At 42.4% G+C, this 22,584-nt stretch overlaps 1 protein-coding gene across 1 annotated transcript in view; it reads left to right on the top strand.

The window, feature by feature from the left end:
• The window catches only part of utrn (utrophin), a 223,198-nt gene that overhangs the window by 159,895 nt on the left and 40,719 nt on the right, over positions 1-22,584 (top strand). The window contains 6 exon segments of the mRNA XM_029114547.2: positions 8,163-8,292; positions 10,261-10,529; positions 11,363-11,509; positions 12,423-12,501; positions 14,764-14,824; positions 21,368-21,429. Of these exon segments, the coding sequence (XP_028970380.2) occupies positions 8,163-8,292; positions 10,261-10,529; positions 11,363-11,509; positions 12,423-12,501; positions 14,764-14,824; positions 21,368-21,429 (748 nt within the window).

Genomic DNA, 22,584 nt, shown 5'->3' with positions numbered 1-22,584 from the left:
TTAGCCTTCTGGCTAGCCTAAGCGTAACTTAACTGTCTATAACATTGCCTGTTGTTGTCGCCTAGTGTCATGCATGCGTTTTTGCCAGACTGCGTAACCGGAGCTGGCTAAGAAGAGCAAATGTCTCTTACTGACTGAGTGAGTGATTGACTGACTGACTGAGTACCCCTTGTTGAATAGCGTAGTGATTAGACAAGCAGACTTGTGAACTATAGGTCCCGAGTTCGTATCTCCTCGCAGGCGATCTGAAGTACACATTATGAATTATTCTGTATAGATAAAAACTTTGCTGGCTAAAACCGTTAGTATCCATGGGCGTCATTATGGTCCTACTTTAGTGGATTTTTTCGCCTTTATTGTTAGTTACTGTTTAAATGTAATTCACGAATGAAAGAAAAAAAAATGTTCCTATACCATGAAATGAAATAGCTTTGGCAAACTTGCTAACAATTGCTCAAGTTAGTAGATACCGGTAAAGCTTATTACTGGCTAATACGCTGTTAAAACTGCCAGTGGCAAATGGCATACATAGACGCTATTTGTGGTGGAGGTAAACTTAGTAAGAAACGTCAGTCAGTTTATGTTTATAATTGTCATTCACGGATGGCCAATTAACAAATATAATGGCCAGTGACAAAAGACGATTTGTTCAGGATATACAGATGCCAGGTGTCAGTATAGATGAGGCTATACTGACAGCTGGCAAATGTATAGCTCTGTGGTGTAGTGGTTAACGACGCAGCCTTTCACGTGGATGACCTGGTTTCGAATCTTGACATGACGGGCCTGTCATGTCAAGATTCTTTCTATTACGGGCCTGCTGAACTAGGCTTGACTGGTTTCTTGTTCTTATCAGCAATTCAAGTTGTTTATTCGTAGGCTCCAAATCTTCCTATTTCACTCAGTGTCCTTTGTTCCCTAAACATATTTGTGACACCAAAGGCCAAATGGCCTTGCCCCTAAAATGACGAAATTCCAAGCCTGCTGCATACCTTTAGTTCTTAATACTGTGTATTGCCCTCTTTAGCATCAATGACAGTGTGCAGTCTTTTGTAGTAGTTGTTTATGAGGCCCTGAATTCTTGCAGGTGGTACAGCTGCCCATTCGACCTAGCAAAATGCCCCCAGGTCATGCAAGTCTTTGGTCGTCTTGCATGAACCGCACGTTTGAGGTCTCCCCAGAGTGGCTCGATCTTTTTCTGCTGTAACCACTTGAGGGTCAACTTGGTATTGTTCTTAGGGTCATTGTCGTGCTGGAAGGTCCAAGCACATCCCATGCGCAGCTTTCGTGCAGAAGAATGCAAATTGTCTGCCAGTATTTTCTGATGACATGCTGCATTCTTCTTGCCATACGTTTTCACAAGATTCCCTGTTTCTTTAGAGCTCACATACCCCCAAAACATCAGTGAGCCACCACCATGCTTCACAGTGTGGATGGTATTCTGTTCACTATAGGCCTTGTTGACCCTTTTTTACACATAGCGCTTATGGTTGTGACCATAAAGCACTATTTTGGATTCCTCACTCCGAATTACACTGTGCCAGAAGCTGTGAGGCATGTCAAGTTGTTGTCGGGGCTTATTGTAACCAGGCTTTTTTGTGGCGTTGGCGCAGTAAAGGCTTCTTTCTGGCAACTCAACCATGCAGCTCATTTTTGTTCAAGTATCATCGTATTGTGCTCCTTGAAACAACCACACCGTCTTTTTCCAAAGCAGCCTATATTTCTCCTGAGGTTACCTGTGTGTTTTTCTTTGTATCCCAGTCAATTCTTCTGGCAGTTTTGGCTGAAATCTTTCTTCGTCTACCTGACCTTGGCTTGGTATCAACAGATCCCCAAGATTTCCACTTCTTAATAAGTGATTGAACAGTACTGACTGGCATTTACAAGGCTTTGGATATCGTTTTATATCCTTTTCCATCTATATAAAGTTACATTACCTTGTTACACAGGTCTTTTGACTGTTCTTTTCTGCTCCCGATGGCCCAGTATCTAGCCTGCTCAGTGCATCCATGTGAGAGCTAACAAACTCATTGACTATTTATACACAGACACTAATTGCAATTTTAAAGAAAAGGCACGTGTGGGAAATTCACATTTAGTTGCCATTTTCACCTGTGTGTCACCTTTTGTGTCTGTAACAAGGACAAACATTCAAGGGTATGTAAACTTTTGATCAGGGCCATTTGGGGGATTTCTGTTATCATTATGATTTAAAAAGGAGCCAAACAACTAAATTTGATAATAAATGGCGTCATATGGTCACTATCCTTAAATAAAATAGTTTTTGCATGATCAGTCATATTTTCAAAATCAATGCCAAAATTTCACAATTTCTACCAGGGTATACAACATTTTTGGTTTCTGAGGGTAGGAAGATTGACGACAAAATGGCTCTCACTGACTGATCTTGTTCCCAGTCACTTTTGTCCAAATACATGGGAGGTCCGGTGGAACGATGACCACAACTTGGCCTTCATTAGGCATTAGAAATTCCCAGTGCAATAGGCATTAGCTAAATCAACTTAGTCCACCAACCAATTATCTCCAACCATAATTGTGATGAGATGATGTAACTACTAGTTAGCTAATTGAAAGACCATTTAATTTGTTGCTGTACAGATGTTTTACGTCCCTTTTTTAATATCAAGTGAATGATTCAGTGAATGGCTCAACTGAATGACATGGACAAGTGTTTTAACATATGTTCAAATACTGCCACATTTAGAGCCACGCCTCTCATATTTTGCTTTTCTGTCATCAAAAGTTATATAAAAAAAATACTATATTAAATTACTATAATATACTATAATAATTTACTCAGTAATCTCCTTACAATAGATGAATATGGTTGCTGCAACTAAGGTCTACTTTTAACTGTTGTTGTACCGGGCTTGCGTGACAAGGTTACCGAATGACGTTTGTGCAAGGACAATGTGGCATGGGTGAAGCCGGGTGTTGCCATGGTGACTCGCCTCAGCCTTGACATGGTCGCCTTTTTGATACATTTACTGGAAACAATGAGTCGTCCTGTTGATAGGAAGACTATTAAAAAGTAGCAGTTGTTACACTCAATGCGAATGCCAATACCCTTTTATTCAATGTGTTTGAACCACCTATGCCTCTCTGTGTGTGTGCCCTACATCCTTTTCTCATTCACATCCATTTCTTAGATACTTACACTCACCTAAAGGATTATTAGGAACACCATACTAATACTGTGTTTGACCCCCTTTCACCTTCAGAACTGCCTTAATTCTACGTGGCATTGATTCAACAAGGTGCTGAAAGCATTCTTTAGAAATGTTGGCCCATATTAATAGGATAGCATCTTGCAGTTGATGGAGATTTGTGGGATGCACATCCAGGGCACGAAGCTCCTGTTCCACCACATCCTAAAGATGCTCTATTGGGTTGAGATCTGGTGACTGTGGGGGCCATTTCAGTACAGTGAACTCATTGTCATGTTCAAGAAACCAATTTGAAATGATTTGAGCTTTGTGACATGGTGCATTATCCTGCTGGAAGTAGCCATCAGAGGATGGGTACATGGTGGTCATAAAGGGATGGACATGGTCAGAAACAATGCTCAGGTAGACCGTGGCATTTAAACAATGCCCAATTGGCACTAAGGGGCCTAAAGTGTGCCAAGAAAACATCCCCCACACCATTACACCACCACCACCAGCCTGCACAGTGGTAACAAGGCATGATGGATCAATGCTCTCATTCTGTTTATGCCAAATTCTGACTCAAATTCTGACTCATATGTATATGTGCGGGTCATATAATTAGAATATCATAAAAAATTGATTTATTTCAGTAATTCCATTCAAAAAGTAAAACTTGTATACATTAATTCCACACAGACTGATATATTTCAACTGTTTATTTCTTTTAATTTTGATGATTATAACTGACAACTAATGAAAACCCCAAATGTAGTATCTCAGAAAATTTGAATATTACTTAAGACCAATAAATATTTAGTTTTTTTATTAAATGTTGGCCAACTGAAAAGTATGAACACGAAAAGTATGAGCATGTACAGCACTCAATACTTAGTTGGGGCTCCTTTTGCCTCCATTTGACTCCATTCTTGTACAGTCCAATCCTTATGGTCTTTTGTAAACTTCAGCCTGGCTCTTCTTTGCTTCTCATTGATGAAGGGCTATTTTCTTCAGCCCTGCCCCTAGGGGCCTGTTTCGAAACATCCTCTCCGTCCACTTCACCCCAGCTGCTGTTTGCCATTCTTTTTGTAGGTCACTTGATGTCATCCTATGGTTGTTGAGTGACATTCAAATGAGTTGCCAGTCATCTCGGTCAGAGTACAGTCATTTTCACCCTCTGCCAGTCTGTAGCTTTGTTGTCCCTAATGTCTGTTGCTTGACCTTGTTCTTATGAACTGCCGTCTTTGATATTTTCAGGATGGGAGCAAACTGATGTTCACTGTATCCCTCTGCCAGTAAAGCCAGAATTGAACCCTTCTTTTCCTCACTCAAAGCTTTTCTTTTTAACTGTTTTGTCATGCTGAAGTTTTTTTTCTTTCTTCAAATTACCTTTGAGGTGCTACTTGCACTGTTTTTGCCATCCAGCTGGTCCTACTGCAAGAGGATAGTGATGACCACAGCAGTGGTTTTTATACTTTTCCTCATTAAATTAGATTTGGTTCAAGTAATCACCTAATCAGTACCTCATTAAGTAAATTGAGGTGTGCCTGTGTTGGAATTTAACAGACATGTTGAGATGCTGATTTAAGAAACAATAGGAGTGGTATCTTAATTCTTTCCAGAGCTGTGTGTGTATATATATATATATATTTATATATATATATATATTTATATTTATATATATATATTTATATATATATATATATATTTATATTTATATATATATATTTATATATATATATATTTATATATATATATATATATATATATATATATATATATATATATATATATATATATATATATATATATATATATATATATATATATATATATTTATATTTATATATATATATTTATATATATATATATATATTTATATATATATATATATATATATATATATATATATATATATATATATATATATATATTTATATATATATATATATATATATTTATATTTATATATATATATATATTTATATTTATATATATATATATATTTATATATATATATATATATATATATGCTTTCGTCAAAGTTTCCTTCTTTTGCAGCAATTACAGCCTTGCAGACCTTTGGCATTCTATTTGTCAGTTTGTTGAGGTAGACTGAAGAGATTTCATCCCATGCTTTCTGAAGCACCCCCCACAACCTGGATTGGCCTGATGGGCACTTCTAACGTTCCATACGGTCAATCTGCACTCATAACCGTTCAGTAGGTTTGAGATCCGGTGACTGCTTGCCACTCCGTTATAGACAGAACACCAGCTGACTGCTTCTTCAGGAGCTGTTTCTCAATGTCAAGAAAGGATCCTTCAAAGCCAGAATTTGGTGGATGCTACGTCATCGACGTCCGTCGAAGGACCTTTCCAATGTCGAGGATCCTCCGAATCCCACCAAGGACTGAGTCCTTCATTCAAAGAATTTCCCATAGACGGCAAAGGATGCATATGTGTATCCTTCGCGCTCCTATATTACCCACAATCCTATGCGCACGGCTTTGCCAGCTCGTAAATGACGTAATGACACAATGACGTGCACTTGGTAGCCTGTTCCATTGTACGTGTTCTTCAAATGCTAAGGAGGAGCCTGGCCTAGCCTCTGAAGGATCCTTCTTTGGAAGGACTAATCCTACCAATGAAGGATCCTTGACATTAAGAAATAGCTACTGTTCTGAGTTGCCTTGTTACTGTTGACGTTGAGACTGGTGTTTTGGAGGTACTGTTTAATGGGGAACTGTGAGGCATCTGTTTCTCAAATTAGACACTAATGTAGTTTTTGTCTTGCTCAGTTGTGCTCTGGTTCCTCCCACTCCTCTTTTCATTCTTGTTAGAGACTGTTTGCAGTGTTCTGTGAAGTGAGTAGTACACAGCATTGTACAAGATCTTTAGTTTCTTGGCAATTTCTTGCATGGGATAGCCTTCATTTAATAGACTGACGGGTTTTGGAAGAAAGTTATTTGTTTCTGGCTATTTCGCGTGTAATCAAACCCACAATTGCTGATTCTCCAGCTACTCAACTAGTCTAAAAATGGACAGTATTTCTTCTTTAATCAGAACAACAGTTTTCAGCTTTGCTAACATCATTGCAAATTTGTTTTGTACTGGTCACATAGCCTTTTAAAATGATAATCTTGGATTAGAAAACACAATGTGCCATTGGACCACAGGTTGCTTATAATGGGCCTCTGTACGCCTATGCCGATTACATTATAAATCAGCCTCTTCCAGCTAATGCAGTCATTTACAACATTATCAGTGTCTACACTGTGTATGATTTCTTTTATTCTAATTGATAAAATGAACTTTTCTTTCGAAAGCAAGGGTCTAAGCGACCCCAAAACTTTTGAACAGTAGTATATTTATCTATAAAAATATATTATGTATTTCTAACGTATCTACAGATCTTATGGCAGACTGGGCCCGTGCAAGCTGGCCGAGGTTCACAGGCGATCAAGCGCTCCTCCCTCGGGCACTTTGGCTTTCACCTGGTCATACGTGTGCTGATGTAAAAAGCAGCATTTGATGTGACATGTCAGATGGTGCACGCACCAGCTTTTGACTGTCCCAAGAACATTGGAGTTGCTGCCCCAAGACAACTAATAGCAAACTTGCGAAAAAATGGGGTGACAAAAACAGAACAAAATGATATATTCTGCTACTAACCTCAACCCAGCATTGTGTCGTAAACCCTTTAATGGACTTGGGCCGGTGTTGCATGACAAATAGAATCCTCGGAAATCCCCCCACCTCGTCGTCCTCATCTTATCCTGTTTGATAAAAGCAAGGCCCCTCATCTGATGGAGTTCCTCATAGCATTTTCTCTCCAACATCATCCTCTCCCAAAGCAATCACACAGTCTGATAAGCATCAGAGGCCCCCAAGGGTCAGGACTATATTATAACGAGAATAATTACCCCGGTACATGGATTCCTCTTTTTCCTTTCAACACAAGTGGTGAATTTATTTGGCAGTTGTGTTAGTGAGATCGTTTAATGTTACCCCTATTTCCCATCAGACTAACTGGACTGTTAGTCTGTGTGTGTGACACAGACTAACAGTCCAGTTTGTGTGTGTGTGTGTATGTGTGGATTGTGGGTGATGAGGATGGTTGAGTGAGTTTGAGTAACTGAAATAGAATCAGGGGAGGGAGCAATCCTGTATGGGTTTGTGTGTGTGTGTGTGTGTGTGGGAGTGAGTGAGTGATATAATTTGGCATTACTGAGTCCTCTGATGAAGGCTGTGTTGTAAACAGCGCTGGGTGAACATATCACTTTATTCAAAATTGCCCAGCTAATTTCCCTTTTGACCCGCCCTTCTCTCCTTCGATCGCTAATCTGTTTTGTTTAGTTCCTCAATCTCCCTCCCCCATCTCCCTTAGTTTTTTTGTTCTCCCTTTCTATGTGAAGGCCAAACTGGGAGCACGTTACTGAATTTACTGCCATCTCCTGAATAGCTGTCAAGATTTTTATTTACAACGCTGGTGGAACAAGGTGTGTGCCTGCAAATAGACTGTCACCTCTTTGAACCGCAAACATCTCATTTGAGAATGAAAGGCGCTGTTGATTAAAGTGGAATGGAAGCTTTTCAGTTGTTTGATATGGAGATGGCCAGTCTATGGGGGATAGGCTATCATGGCTATCTATACAGAGGGAAAAACAGGGTTTGCGCAAAGTTCACAACATTGATTGTATTGGGAGAAGACAGCTGTGATTCCAATACAGGCACTTCCATTGTGGTACTAAGAGGTTAGAAGGTAGAGATGCTATTAGAGCAAATATATTTTTTATGAAAATTACTTAACTTCATAATATGATTCTAATGTGGTCCACAACACTGTTTTGGGCATACCAAGAAAAAACCCAAAGTATCTAAATTATAAAAGATTAATGGGTTGTGGGTCTCTATTTAGAATGATGACATTTTGACTAAGACTTTTGGGTTGAAAGGCACAGTGAATTGACCTATACCTTTGTGTGTTTTACAAAGGCATTGCAGTCGGAGCTGAAGGACCGTGAGCATGTTGTGGTCAGTACCCTGGACCAGGCACGCATGTTCCTGGCTGACCAGCCCATCGAGGGGCCAGGAGAACCACTCAAGAACCTACAACCCAAAACAGGTTAGTCTTCTGTGTACCCAAATTAAACACAGAGTATTGTACCTGCATGTTAGTCAGTGTCCCCCCACCCCCGAACACACAGTCAGCCACTAAGTTAAATTATAAAGCTGAGTACAGCAGATGCCATGTTAACAGTTTTTTCTACTGGTTAGTGGAGGCTCTATTCCGTTAGACTGCCATGCACAGTGGACCTCCATAACCAGGTCTGCCCAGCAACCCTGTATCTTTGGCCCTGAATGTCGTTCAAAAGCACTTCTGAAGTTCCCCAGTCCACTTTGTTTATGCAGTGTTTGACACAAAGTTGAGAATACACCCAAACAGTAAATATGCACCGGAACGCCAAAATACCGATTCTGTCTCTGAAGTCTGTCTCTGCCGGGCCCAAGTGGATGAAACCAGCCATGGCAGAGTCAGCATGTTTTCCTCCTTTAACGCGTCAGCATGTTTAATAATGTAAAAGAGCCTTGAGACAACCTGGTGTGGCCAACATTTCAGAGCAGACAGAGATCTGGCCATTTCATCCTGCAATCTTTTGATGTAGTTTTCAAAGGAACATCTCAGGTCGAATCAGTTGAGAACCGATGGAAACGATGGTTTTATAAAGGAACTAAACTGAAACCATCAATGAGCCAACAGTGGGTCTGACTGCAGAGGCTACAGCCTGGTGCTTAGAGCATTTAGAGTTTATTAAACCTATAGATGTGACCCTGAGCAAGGCTCTTTCATGTGAGTCTCTAAGAACAGGGGGTCTGCAAAATGAATTAAATGTAGAGGCCGTTTTCGGGATTATTTCAGATAACATATATTGGATATTACTTTATTTAAATTTCTAATGAAAACGTTACTGTGACCCGTGTTTAAGCGGCTGCATCTGTTGCACTGCTGCTGCATGGGTTTAAAAACGTCTGCTTTTTTAAAGCAATCTTTCTTCACTTTCTTATCCACCAAAGCAAAAATCTTAATAAATGCTTATTAATTAATTAAATAATTGATCATTTAAACCTTGAATTAACCTTACCACCAGTATATGTATAATCCTTTCTTTATTTTTCCCCCCTCATAATTAGTTCTTTTCCCATCCCCCGACTGTAAAGGGACACAGTGCCACTACATACAGACACCTATTGTTTCATGTATAATTAGCTTCACCTAATTCCCTTCTTTATACGGGTTCTCGATTTTCAAGAAATATTGTTTGTCCAACTATTCAACCAAATCTCAGTTCCCACAGTTTGATGTCCTCAGATCAACTCACTTTCCCCAGCATATCACCCTTTTGCCTGTTCCTTTAACATTACACACTTCAATTTTATCTTGGTGTCTCCCAAGGGATTTGGACCTCACATTCTGCAGCGCTTTTGCTGTAATTGCTCTAAAAATAAACACCTTAGAGCGCAGTGATTTTTCCTGTCGTCTCATTCCTCATTTCTTACAACAGCATAGTTGGCAGGTCCAAACGCACCCTGATATTATTATATAAAAAAACAATCCTGGACATGAATGCAGAAACCTGCCACCAATGCTTTCATTTATTGAAGTTGTCTCAGTTGTCTCATGGGGCGGCAATACGAGAAAAGATGATCTAATGACTCAGTTTCCTGGCGATAGACCTGCTCAGACCAAACAGTCCCTGACGTTGCTTTTATCTGAAACATTATCAAAGCAGACAGTTCCCACACTAAGGTGTCTAAGGTGTGCAGCTGTCTGTATCTGGTGGTGCATGCGTACACTTCAATGTTTGTTAATTTCAGGTTGTCTTGATAGTAAGAGATTCACAGGCACAACGATTCACACCCAATAAAACATTAGGCTGTTAAAAAGCTTTTACAATGTGACATGCGCTTGGGAGAGAAGAAAGCATGCTTGCTTGCGTCAACGCTTCAGTTCAGGGCATCTTGAGGTTTAGAGATTCACTGAAATGTCAGGCAAGATCAAATACTGTGCTATAAACTCTTCTCCACCCTCCAGACTTGACACCAGAGGAAAAGGCGAGGGGCGTGGCCAGGGCCATCAGGAAACAGACAGCGGAGGTGCAGGAGCGCTGGGAGCGTCTGCAGGGCCACGCAGGCGGCTGGCAGAGCCAGGTGGAGAGGGCTTTGGAGAGGCTACAGGAGCTCCAGTGCAACATGGACCAGCTGGACCTGCGGCTAGCCAGGGCAGAAGAGACCAAGGCTGTCTGGCAGCCTGTAGGAGACCTGCTCATAGACTCATTGCAGGATCACATTGAGAAGACCACGGTGAGAACAGTTACCAGCGTGTTTCTGGTTTATTAGGTGGGAGAGAGACAGGGATGTTTTTTTTTTATCCATTAGCTGCTTTCTGTAGGTAGTGTTAAACCATCAAGCAATCAAATTATTTTATATAGGGCTCTTTACATCAGAAATTGTTACAAAGTGCTTTTAAAATTACCTAGCCTGAAACCCTGAAGATCAAGCAACAACGGAGTTGATGCACAGTGGTTGGGAAATACTCCCTAGTAGGGACGTAACTTAGGAAGAAACCTAGAGAGGAACCGGACTCTTAGAGGTCCTCTATAGTCCTCTTCTGACTGTGTCGGGTAATGATTATATGAGTACATTAATTTTTTAGCTACGTCCATGTTTTTGCATGTTCAGATGACAAGCAGGTCAATAAATGCATGTGGGCTGTGTCCAGAGTCCTTAAACAGAATCCAGGTCAGCTGCATAACCAGATGGCCAAGGACGGGGACAATCAGATGGGGTGGCAACATTATGTGCAACACAACCAAAAAGTGAAAATGTAATTCATGTATGGTATTAGAACAATTTTGTGTTTAGGGTCCGGGGTATCTTAAAAAATATGTTTTTAAATTAAATTATAATTTCAAATAAAATAGCTTTTTCATTACTTCATGGACTTACATTTTGCTTTATGTTGCCTTTCTGCATGTTTGAAACCATGGCTATTCTTGGTTCTATTTAGATGTAATCTTAGTTTAGAGTTATTTGTCAGTGGCAAGTGTTTCGGAAACCCCAGATTCAGTTTTTTGTAATTCAATAGAGAACTAGAAAAGTATTTACATCCTGGATTGTGTGTGTGTGTGTCCCAGGCCTTCAAGGAGGAGATTGCCCCTCTGAGGCAGGACGTGCGCCTAGTGAATGAGCTGTCCGGTGAGCTGGCTCCGTTGGACGTCCAGCTGTCCTCCATCTCCTCCAGACAACTGGACGACCTCAACATGCGCTGGAAACTACTGCAGGTGTGCAACGGGGATGGGGGCCATTGCGTATCACATCTAAAACCTTCCTTCCCCTCTAAATGTGTCCCATTTGAGAAGAGGGGTCACCGCTACAACCTTCCTCCATTTATGAGCTTCCAGATTCTTGACCTGGTCTGCTTTTTCGATGTGTGCATTCATGTTAGTCCCCTTAGTGGCTGCTCTCTCTCTGTCCTTGGACTCGTGTACATCTGTCCATTGCTTTCAATGTGTGTGGATAAATTTTTTCCTTTGGTCTCTTTCATTATTCCTTCCCTTTCTGTCATTATGCTGTTCTTCAGATGTTTCTGCCTGTAAATGGGCTCCAGCACCATACTGGAACTTCTTCATCCGTGACAGTTTTGGCCAGTGCAGACCCCTGTTTAGATCAGCTGGTCTACCACGATTCAGGATGTACAGGGCCCGCTTTGACCCCAGGTTGTTTTAGGTTGTTTAAATAGAAAGGTTTAGGTATATTTCCAAACGCTGGTGCCATTGCTTAAGGTCCATTGTTAAAACTCCAAGTAGTGTGTGTCCTGTTCCCACCTGTTGAAAGCTAGGATCAGAGAATTCTTCTGACATCCAGAGAAAGAAGAATTCATTACTAATTTTATATTCACATCCCTCATTGTCTCGCTGTATTATTGTGTGTGTGTGTGTGTGTGTGTGTGTATGAGAGAGAAAGAAAGGCCACAAAAGATTATATAATTCATTCCTTTCCTTGTTCATGCCTCCCACCCCTGGCAATGCCATTCTGGATTGGATGATGGCCACTGAGATAGGAAGCTGCACCACTTTGATCTGATCAAACGGCAGGACACAAAGCATAGCAGGACACGCTTGGCCGGTCGATGTCAATCTGCTGGGTGGAGGTTTGTGGGTGTCTAATTCTAGAATTCCTCTTTCTGGTGTGCAGGTGGCTGTTGAGGAGAGACTGAAGCTCCTTCAGGAAGCCCACCGGGACTTTGGCCCCTCTTCCCAGCACTTCCTGTCCAGTGAGTGTCCAGCGGCCGTACTTAATGTTTACCTGTTGATTATTTAGTATAGGAATGTCTTGGAGGTAGCCAATCGTTGTCTGTTGTTGCTGTTGTACTTTTTCTCAGGGTTGTCAGCCCCCATCCACTGCCGCAAACACACATACACCTTTTTTCCCGTTTCATTCAATTTGTAATTAAAGCCCTGCTTGATCACAGCAACTCCCACCGGACTCTGGACAATTGATGTTGAAATATGTATCTTCCAAATGACCTTCAGTTCTGTTCTGGTTCTTATCACGCTGCTTGTCCCAGCCGTCTAGATTAGATTCTTTAGGCAGGCACCCAAAACCATGGTAAGTTGCTGCTAGAAGAATGATGAAACAAGTCAAGACAATTTGATTGCCAGGCCCCCAGCCCCAGGGGGGTTCTAGCCAATTGAACAACCTTCCGTGGGACGGGTGGGCTAATCTGAGATGCGTATTTGAACCCTGGTCTCCCAATGACAACACGCACATGCTCTAAAGCAGGACACAATGTTCTTTACTTGAATAATTTAGGGATTAATTATACCTTTCCTCTGGCTTCTTCTCCTTTCAGACTAGTGGTCATGAATGAACAAGGGAGAGGGAGACAGGAAGGGAGAACGAGTGAGGGAGAGAGTGAAGGAATGAAGGAGAGAAAAAAGGAGAGAGTGTGAGAGAGGGAGATGGGGATAGGGGGTGGGAGAAGAGATTTACAAAGAAAAAGATTTGTGGAGAGATTGAGAGGAGGAGGAAGAGGGGTGTCGGGGAGAGGGAGTGGGGAGGAAGAGGCGTGGGGGAGAGAGAGAAGGGGAGGCCATTAGCTTCAGAAAGAGAAAGCCACTCTACCTCTCGCTCCTCATCGCATCCTTCCATCCACATTTTCTTTCAGTTCTACGGAGTGTTCTTTGTCATTACTATGTTCTTTTCCTCTATTTCATATCCAACCCCTCTTTCATCTACCACATTTGGCTCTGACGTGAATGCAAAATGTCTGCCTTTTGATGATAACGGAATCGGATGGGGAGGAAACTGAGCTGTCGTGTGCCCACAGACATGATGGGTGCTGACATCTGAGTTACTGATTCAGACGACACCTGACTGGCTCCCCTTTCATCATCTCACACAGAAATAATCAACCATTGCTTCTTATCGTAACAAGTTGTATCCCCTAAGAGATTGACAGCAGCATTTCTGCCTGGCAGTCCACACATCCATTTATTTTTAAATATATACACACAATATTTAATGTTGTTTCTATTCATCCATTCATCCAATATTGCAAAGTAAAATAAAAATACAAATATATGTATGCATGTTTGAAATCAGTCATAGTTTTCAAAATTATTCCCCCAGGTTCCCATTACCAAATCCACCCAATCTGAATTCAAGTAAAAAGGCTTTTTAAATAGAAAATGATTACACTGTCATTGCTCTGTTGACATTTCACAAAAATATGCTGCTTCATACTGTAGGCCTTTTGGATGCAATTTTCCAGATTTCTTATGGTTTTCTTCTGGATGCAAATTTGGATGCAAAGTAATTTATCGAAAGTAATTAGGCAGATGTTTTTTTCCAGTGTGACTAAGATTAGTGACTGCATACATTTACATACCTTTTCGAACTGTCCTTCCATTGACGTAGTAGTGGCCCTTATTCCGGACATCCAACAAGACTAAAAACACCAATAACCTTTGAACAGACTACGCTGAAGAATTTGGACCATAGAGGTTATCTTTAAAACATGATTTGACCCATTTGTCAAACAATGCATTTATAACTGGACACCCCGTAAAATACAGTGTACTTCAATGGCGTATACAGGGGAAGGAAAAGCAACTGTCAACGACTTCTGAGTACCTCGCTGAATGGTTTACGACAGCTTGTGAATTAAAATGACACCAATTTCTATTTTATGGGCATTTAAGTTGGAATAACACACAGACCGTTTTTTCTTTTTCTTTGTAATCTATTAATCAAATGCCGTTAGAACGCGCTAACTGGCTACTATTATGACTGTGCAGCAATGTATTACCAATATGGCCTACCTAACTCGCTCCCACTATCCAAGTTATGCCCATTACATTTTCAATTTCATGCACAGTGGGACTGGGTCTTGTACAGCAGGCCCATTCCATTATTGAACTATTAGCGTGTATTTGCAGAAGCGTATAGCTTGAGCGACCACATTGATTATTGGGCTGCAAATAACACTTTGTTTTTATATTTACACTATGCCATTTTCTTCTCCTCCCTCCAGCCTCAGTGCAGCTGCCATGGCAGAGGGCTGTCTCTCAGAACAAGGTTCCATACTACATCAAGTGAGTAGCACCGTCTGCTAACTACCTTTTCATGCAGCATCTTTATTATACGCTAACTACGTACACGCAAAACTGTTGTACAGCGTGTATTTATGTGTACTTACTTTCGGATGTTTGTAGTTCTTTTTTGTTATGTTGATGAAATGAAGAGACACTGAGAGGAACAGATAGGGGCAGCATTCGAGGACATGGTCAGATAATCACAGTCCGCATTCTACGTGTACAGTATCCCAAACAAACGGGATTCACCAATCAAGGTTTTCCAGTTTTAATGGTTTGAATAAAGTTGTGAAAGTTTTAAAAGTATATTATTAAATAGTAAGTGATTCAAAGGGCCAAGTCAACTGTTTTGTCAGTTATGTATTCATAGATGCCATTATAGTTGAGTCTATAGCATCAGTGTTACAGCTTAAGGTGGGACCCATTGTTATACATTCAGTCATGTTAAGCAGCATGACGTGTCCATTAAAAAAGCAGAGGGAAAGAGGTTTGTGCTGATAGCTAATACGTATGGCTTTCAGACCTCAGTGCACCTTCAACACCCGCATATAGAAAGAGGATTTTGAAGCAGAGTGATTCATGGGAACGGACAGTGGCTGAAGGAAGAAGGGCGGGAGAGGAGGTGATAAGACGGTGAAGGTACCGAGGCAGATTGTCAGAAAGAGCGATGAGAGAGGGAGTGAGAGAGGGAGACATCCCTGTGAACACCTGCGATTTGTTTAGCCCTAGAGCTTTGCGCTGGAAGGATCAGAGATGAAAGCTGCGCGTATCTGGGAGGACAGGGGAAGACAGGCTTAGAACTCTGGAATCAACAACAGCTGCCTGTGATCACTGGGGTTTTGGCCCTTCTTCAGTGGCCGACCACTGACCCCCCCCCCCCCACACACACACACCCACAAGACTCACACACACTGCTGCTTCTCACCACATGTCCCCTCATTGACACACACTGCCATGTGTCCCCTCACTACCTCAGCCCCATGTTTTGCTGAGCCCTGCTTGACATTCGTCCAAGACGGTGTAGAAAGGGAAATCAGCCTATTGAAAGCCTCACCTAAATTCCAAACACTGTGTGGCTTTCATCTCATTCAAATGGACGCCACCACAGGGAACTGCGCTACTGAGCCACTGTTGTGATTAAACGTCTCCCAGATCTCTCTGCCTGCCCTCCCTAACCCCACTGAGTGAATTCAAAAAACTCTGCCAAGGCCTTCTCAGGGCTGATAGTAGGTCATTTAGAAAAGTGCAACGACATTACTGTGCCTGCAACATCAGACTGTGACACATTCACCCCCCCACCTCTCTCTTATCCCTCTACTGCACAGAGGCCGCTGATTAAAACCTAAACACCCCACCCCCCGTCAGGATACTGGCCACTCCATACACTTTCACATAGAAACCACCGCTCAGTGACCTCCTGTACTGACCTCGGGGTTTCAGACGTTCAGGGTGTCAGGGAGAAATAATAGAGCACTGCTCTCTTCTGCCAACTGAAACGCCAATGGGAGCTTCCTGTGGCTACATGACACCACTGTAGGACTATACAGGTCAGCTGACTTCTGCTTGCTCCCGTCCATCAGGACGCCTTTGTTGTGTCATTCCCATTGACACAATTCTTTCACTTTAGTTCCGGCAATTCAAAGGGTTGAAATGTTTTTTTATGCATTGGAGAAAAACAAGGTTTTGAGCGGAGGAGAAGAGAGGAAAAATGTGTTTTTGGAATATGACAAGTAGAGAATGCAGGCACTTATCACATGTCACTTCTGGGTGAAGATAAATCTGACAGAAAGACTGTCACTGAAGAGGCAGGAGAAGTCTCCCCGCATCGCAAATGTTTCCCTAATACTTTCAAATGTAATCAGTCATCTGTTCATGAGTATTCTGTCATGATTATTCATTCTTGCGTGACAGAGACAAAGTCCCCCTCATGAAAGAAAGATGCTTCTCACCCTGCTGTGACTCGCATGTTTATGATTCTGTAACTCTGACTGTGAAGTCTGTCTCGGTGTGTCAGTGGAGCATCACTAACCCTAGCACAGCTCTGGGCTTCACCTAGCTTTACATAAACTGAGGCTTACTGCCTACACCGTTGCTTCCAATTAATTCCAAGTATGTTTGGCTTGGCAGACCTGGACGTTTGCTTCTTGGGCATTTTTACCCACAAATATTGCATCCTATTATATCTGTCATATTATTATTATGAAAACAGACCCATCAGCACTACTGAGACTTATTAGCAATACGGTGGTGGTAAGCTTGTGGTCTCCACTGGCCTGCTGGGATAAGCTAGATCTGTGAAAAAAAGATTTTTCTTTTATCTTCCTCTAATCTTCTGCGCTGGTCTGGGATTTGGAAGTAGCCTTGCCCAACAGGAAATGCCAGTCTAAGATGCCATTATGCAGATATATTCTGAACAATGTAATTAGGCTGCCTGTAGCCGAGGCAACCTGGAACCAGGGAGAAGCAAAGTAGCACTGGCTTCTTTAATGCTATTCACACTACTGTACTCCAGCTTGGCTTGGCCACACTCCCGTAAACAGCACTTTCCAGTTGCTTACTGGAACCTGTTATGCAGTAATCCGTCCCACAGTCCCGTTTCAGTCACAGTAGTCATTTGATTATGATTACAGGGGAAATATCCATAACTGCTTCAAGCTGTCCCCAAACCGGATTATTCTTCAAGCTCACTGTGTTCTCTACATCACTCACTTCCCTTACCTCAACTTACCTTTCCTCACCTAACTCACTCCACCCACTTAATCACTCTCTAACTTCACCTCACTCATCTCATTAACTTGTCATGCTACACACTTATCTCACTAACTCACCTCACTTTATCTTACTACCCCATCACACTAACTGACTTAACTTTAACTTACTCAACTCACTTTACTGTAATCACTTTACCTCTCTAACTCACCTCACTTTCGATAACTCACCTCACTTCTCTAACTCACCTCACCATACTCATATCACCTCTCTAACTCACCTCACCTCACTTCTCAAACTCACCTCACTTTATCTTACTCACCTCACTTCTCTAACTCACCTCACCATACTCATATCACCTCTCTAACTCACCTCACCTCACTTCTCAAACTCACCTCACCATACTCATATCACCTCTCTAACTCACCTCACCTCACTTCTCAAACTCACCTCACTTTATCTAACTCACCTCACTTCTCTAACTCACCTCACCATACTCATATCACCTCTCTAACTCACCTCACTTCTCAAACTCACCTCACTTCTCAAACTCACCTCACTTTATCTAACTCACCTCACTTCTCTAACTCACCTCACCATACTCATATCACCTCTCTAACTCACCTCACTTCTCAAACTCACCTCACTTTATCTAACTCACCTCACTTTATCTAACTCACCTCACTTCTCTTACTCACCTCACCATACTCATATCACCTCACTTTACGTAACTCACCTCACTTCTCTAACTCACCTCACCATACTCATATCACCTCTCTAACTCACCTCACTTCATCTAACTCACCTCACTTTATCTAACTCACCTCACCATACTCATATCACCTCTCTAACTCACCTCACTTTACGTAACTCACCTCACTTCTCTAACTCACCTCACCATACTCATATCACCTCTCTAACTCACCTCACTTTATCTAACTCACCTCACTTTATCTAACTCACCTCACTTTATCTAACTCACCTCACTTCTCTAACTCACCTCGCTTTACCATATTCAAGTCACCTCTCTAACTCAACTCAATTTACCTTACTCACCTCACCTCTGTAAGTGACTTCACTTTGTTATACTCATGTCACCTCTCTAACTTGCCTCACTTTACATTACTCATCTTACTATTTCGTCTCTCTTAATCACCTTACCTCACTTAACTCACTCAGTGGGGCTGCTTCCAGAGATTCTGTCTGAGCTCTTTACCAAAGTTTTTTTTTTTTTTTTTTTTTATCTTCCATGTCACCAATAAATATTCCATAACAATTATATACCAATTCAAAGTAAAATTTTGACTTTAAACCATTTCTGCCAACATGGAAAACCCCAAATCTCTAACCAGTTTAGAGAATGAATGGCAAATTCTATAGATCACTACTAAGAGCCGTGGGTCCTCTCCGACAGTACCTTCAGAACTGCAACTGCTTTTTGAGGAAGACACCCTTTGATCTGTGGGTGTGTTTTTTTGTTTTTTTTCTGAAAGATTCCAACTGTTTCCCAACCTTTCAGGAACCTTCTAAGGATAAATGAGAGTGGTGACCTAAGGAGAAGCTAGATCCCTGGCCCTACTTAATCATGAGTTGATATGCCAAAGACATGTTTCCATTTCACACCAATGTATCTGAAGAACAGGACAAATATCAAAACCTAGTATTCTATCTTTGAGTGAGGAAGATTGAGGAAAATCCCTCAACCCAGTCCACTCGAGGATTCTGCAAACTTTAAGGGGGATATCTGCAGGCTATAGTGCTTTATTGTCCTGTAAATATAATTTGATTTTGAGTTGCCATGCGCAAAGAATTTTACAAATGTATAACAAAAGTGCTCAGTTTTGGCATATGTGACTTCACTGAATCATATTATTCAGTTAAGCCCTCGCATGATACCCTGGGAATTGTTGATTTTGCTGAAAGGAATCTGCCATTTGTGAATCCTCGAGGGACCCTGTATCGGTTGTCTTCGTGATGACAGACCTAAGCTGTCAATCCAGATAGTTGTAGAGGCAGTCCATGTACTGGTTGAGCCAGTGGCCTTTGTTGTTAGGTTTGTCATTCTGCTTGCTTTGGTCTGAACACTCTCTGTAGAGGAAAGACTCCGGCAGGTTGCCAGATCACATTTAAAGGCCGCTTTAGCCTCACAAATAAAACACAAGTGTTCTCTTTTTTTTTTTTTTTTTGCTAAGGCAGGCTTCTCTTTGATGCACCTCCTACACTCTCAGCGGAATGGCAACCGTCATTGTGTTTCCTCCGACTGCTGTTGGCAGAAGTTTTGTCACTGTCGATAATTCCCAAGTAATCCTCCCGACGTACATGCTCGCTTAGGCTAGGTGCGCATGTGGCCCAGGGGATGGGCGCACGCTTACACAGTAAAAAAACCTCAAACTGTTCTAATAAGAGATGTGAATCCATTTCTGGCAGCTAAAAGCAATTCTCCAAGCTGCACTTCAGAGATATTTGCCATGCGAGACGAGTTGGGAAAGGAGTAAGCCATTTTGGAGCATCATGAATCAAGGACCTGCTGATGGCTTCTGTAGTCCATCTGCCCTGTTTTCTATTGTCAGCCTTTCACCTCGTAGATACCTTCTGTCAACCTCTCTATCTTTGCATCAATCTCTGAATCTCAGTCTTTCTCTCGTCATCTCTATCTACATGCCTCATGGTGAAATTTGGGTATTACAAATGATTATATGTGTGGCATTGTTTCAGGAAGTTTGGGAACTTGGTGGGGAGGGGGTGCTCTCTGGGTGGTTAGTTTGGAAATTGGTGCTGGAGGGTGTTTAGGCTGTGGTATATGTCTGTATATGTTTGTAAGCAGCAAACTATAAATGTGTTCAGGAACACAGGTTTGTATGCAGTGAAATGTGATTGCGTCAAGGTTCTGGTGTACTGTAATACAGGATTTTATAACGTGAGATGGTGTGTGGGTGGGTGTGTGTGTGTGTGATTCTGTTGTAATGTCAGTCTACAGTCAAATATGATTGTGTATGGGTTGTAGTACAACACCATGAGATTTATATCGGATGACGGTGAGTGTGTTCTGGACGGTAGTTGGGTTGGTGTGGATTTCTTATTGTGATAAAAATGTCTTTCTCATCTCTCTTTATATCTCTCTTCATTTCTCACTGTCTTGAGTCTTTCCCTTTTCATCTCCGTTTCTTCCTATCCCTCAATATCTCACATGCTCTTTCTCCCGGTCTCTCTTTGTGGAGACAGTCAGCTTAATCACAGAGACACTGCCGTTCACAACAGAAGATGCCTCGTTTTCCAGTGCCGTACAGGCACGTATATTCTGCCCAAGTAGAGAATCACTCACTATTAATCAGCATCCTTATTAGATGAGCGGATGCAGAAGACAGGTAGACACAAACCCCATACTGGCTTATTAACATCGTTTAGGGAAGAACTAAACTCACAATGCCTTATGCCTTAGCAGATTAGAAATAGTTTTATTTTTCACAAATGTATTTCAAATATGGTTCTTTGTACATTTTAGGGCAGTTTTCTCTGTACACTCCACACCTGGAGGCGTTTGTCAAAAGCTGAAACATAAACACGATGGAGACAACGCGTCCCTCTGGTAACCCCAGGGGTTCTCAGTGGGGGTTACACATGGCTGTCAGAGGCAGGTGGAGATGAGAGCTGTGTTGCTGGGTGCCCTTGTGCTTCACTTTGAAGAGGCTTTGTAATCACATGTTTTCGAATTTTATGCATTTGTTTAAGTTTGGTTCATTAAGAAAATAGGTGGAGATGGCTGAGTAGACTGAATGGAGAGCAGCTGACGGTATCTGTGTGTGACAAAGGCCTTATCAATATCTTGTCTTGCAGCCACCAGACACAGACCACCTGCTGGGACCATCCAAAGATGACAGAGCTATACCAGTCACTTGGTAAGGGACACACTTGTTTTATAATCCATCCATCTTCTTCCGCTTATCTGGGGCCGGGTCGCAGGGGCAGCAGTCTAAGCAGAGATGCCCAGACTTCCCTCTCCCTAGACACTTCCTCCAGCTCTTCCAGGGGGGGGACCGAGGCATTCCCAGGCCAGCCGGGAGACATAGTCCCTCCAGCGTGTCCTAGGTCTTCCCCGGGGTCTCCTCCCGGTGGGACGGGCCCGGAACACCTTCCCGGAAAAGCGTCCAGGAGGCATCCGGAACAGATGCCCAAGCCACCTCAGCTGACCCCTCTCGATGTGGAGGAGCAGCGGCTCTACTCTGAGCTCCTCCCGGGTGACCAAGCTTTTCACCCTATCTCTAAGGGATCGCCCAGCCACCCTGTGGGGAAAGCTCATTTCGGCCGCCTGTATCCGGGATCTTGTCCTTTCGGTCATGACCCAAAGCTCATGACCATAGGTGAGAGTAGGAACATAGATTGACCGGTAAATCGAGAGCTTCGCCTTGCGGCTCAGCTCTTTCTACACCACGACAGACCAATACATCGACCGCATTACTGCAGAAGCTGCACCGATCTGTCTGTCAATCACCCGTTCCATCCTTCCCTCACTCGTGAACAAGACCCCTAGATACTTAAACTCCTCCACTTGAGGCAGGCACTCTCCACCAACCTGAAGTAGGCAAGCCACCCTTTTCCGACTGAGGACCATGGCCTCGGATTTGGAGGTACTGATTTTCATTTTCACACGGCTGCAAACCGTCCCAGTGCATGCTGAAGGTCCTGGTTTGAAGGGGCCAACACGACAACATAATCCGCAAAGAACAGAGACGAAATCGTGTGGTCCCCAAACCTTCTTTACTACCTCTTTGACTTCACCAGGTGGTGATCAGTTGACAGCTCCGCCCCTCTCTTCACCCGAGTGTCCAAGACATACGGCCGCAGGTTAGATGAAACAACAATAAAGTCGATCATCAACCTACGGCCTAGGGTGTCCTGGTGCCACGTGCACTGATGGACACCCTTATGCTGGAACATGGTGTTCGTTATGGACAAACTGTAACTAGCACAGAAGTCCAATAACTGAACACCGCTCGGGTTCAGATCAGGGGGGCCGTTCCAGTGAGAGACCTATCCCCGATCCGTAGGCACAG

Source organism: Esox lucius, chromosome 18 (genome assembly GCF_011004845.1).
Source record: "Esox lucius isolate fEsoLuc1 chromosome 18, fEsoLuc1.pri, whole genome shotgun sequence".
In the NCBI taxonomy this organism is placed as follows: domain Eukaryota; kingdom Metazoa; phylum Chordata; class Actinopteri; order Esociformes; family Esocidae; genus Esox; species Esox lucius.
The sequence above is the reverse complement of the archived record's forward strand: the minus strand, read 5'-3'. Positions and strand labels throughout refer to the sequence as shown.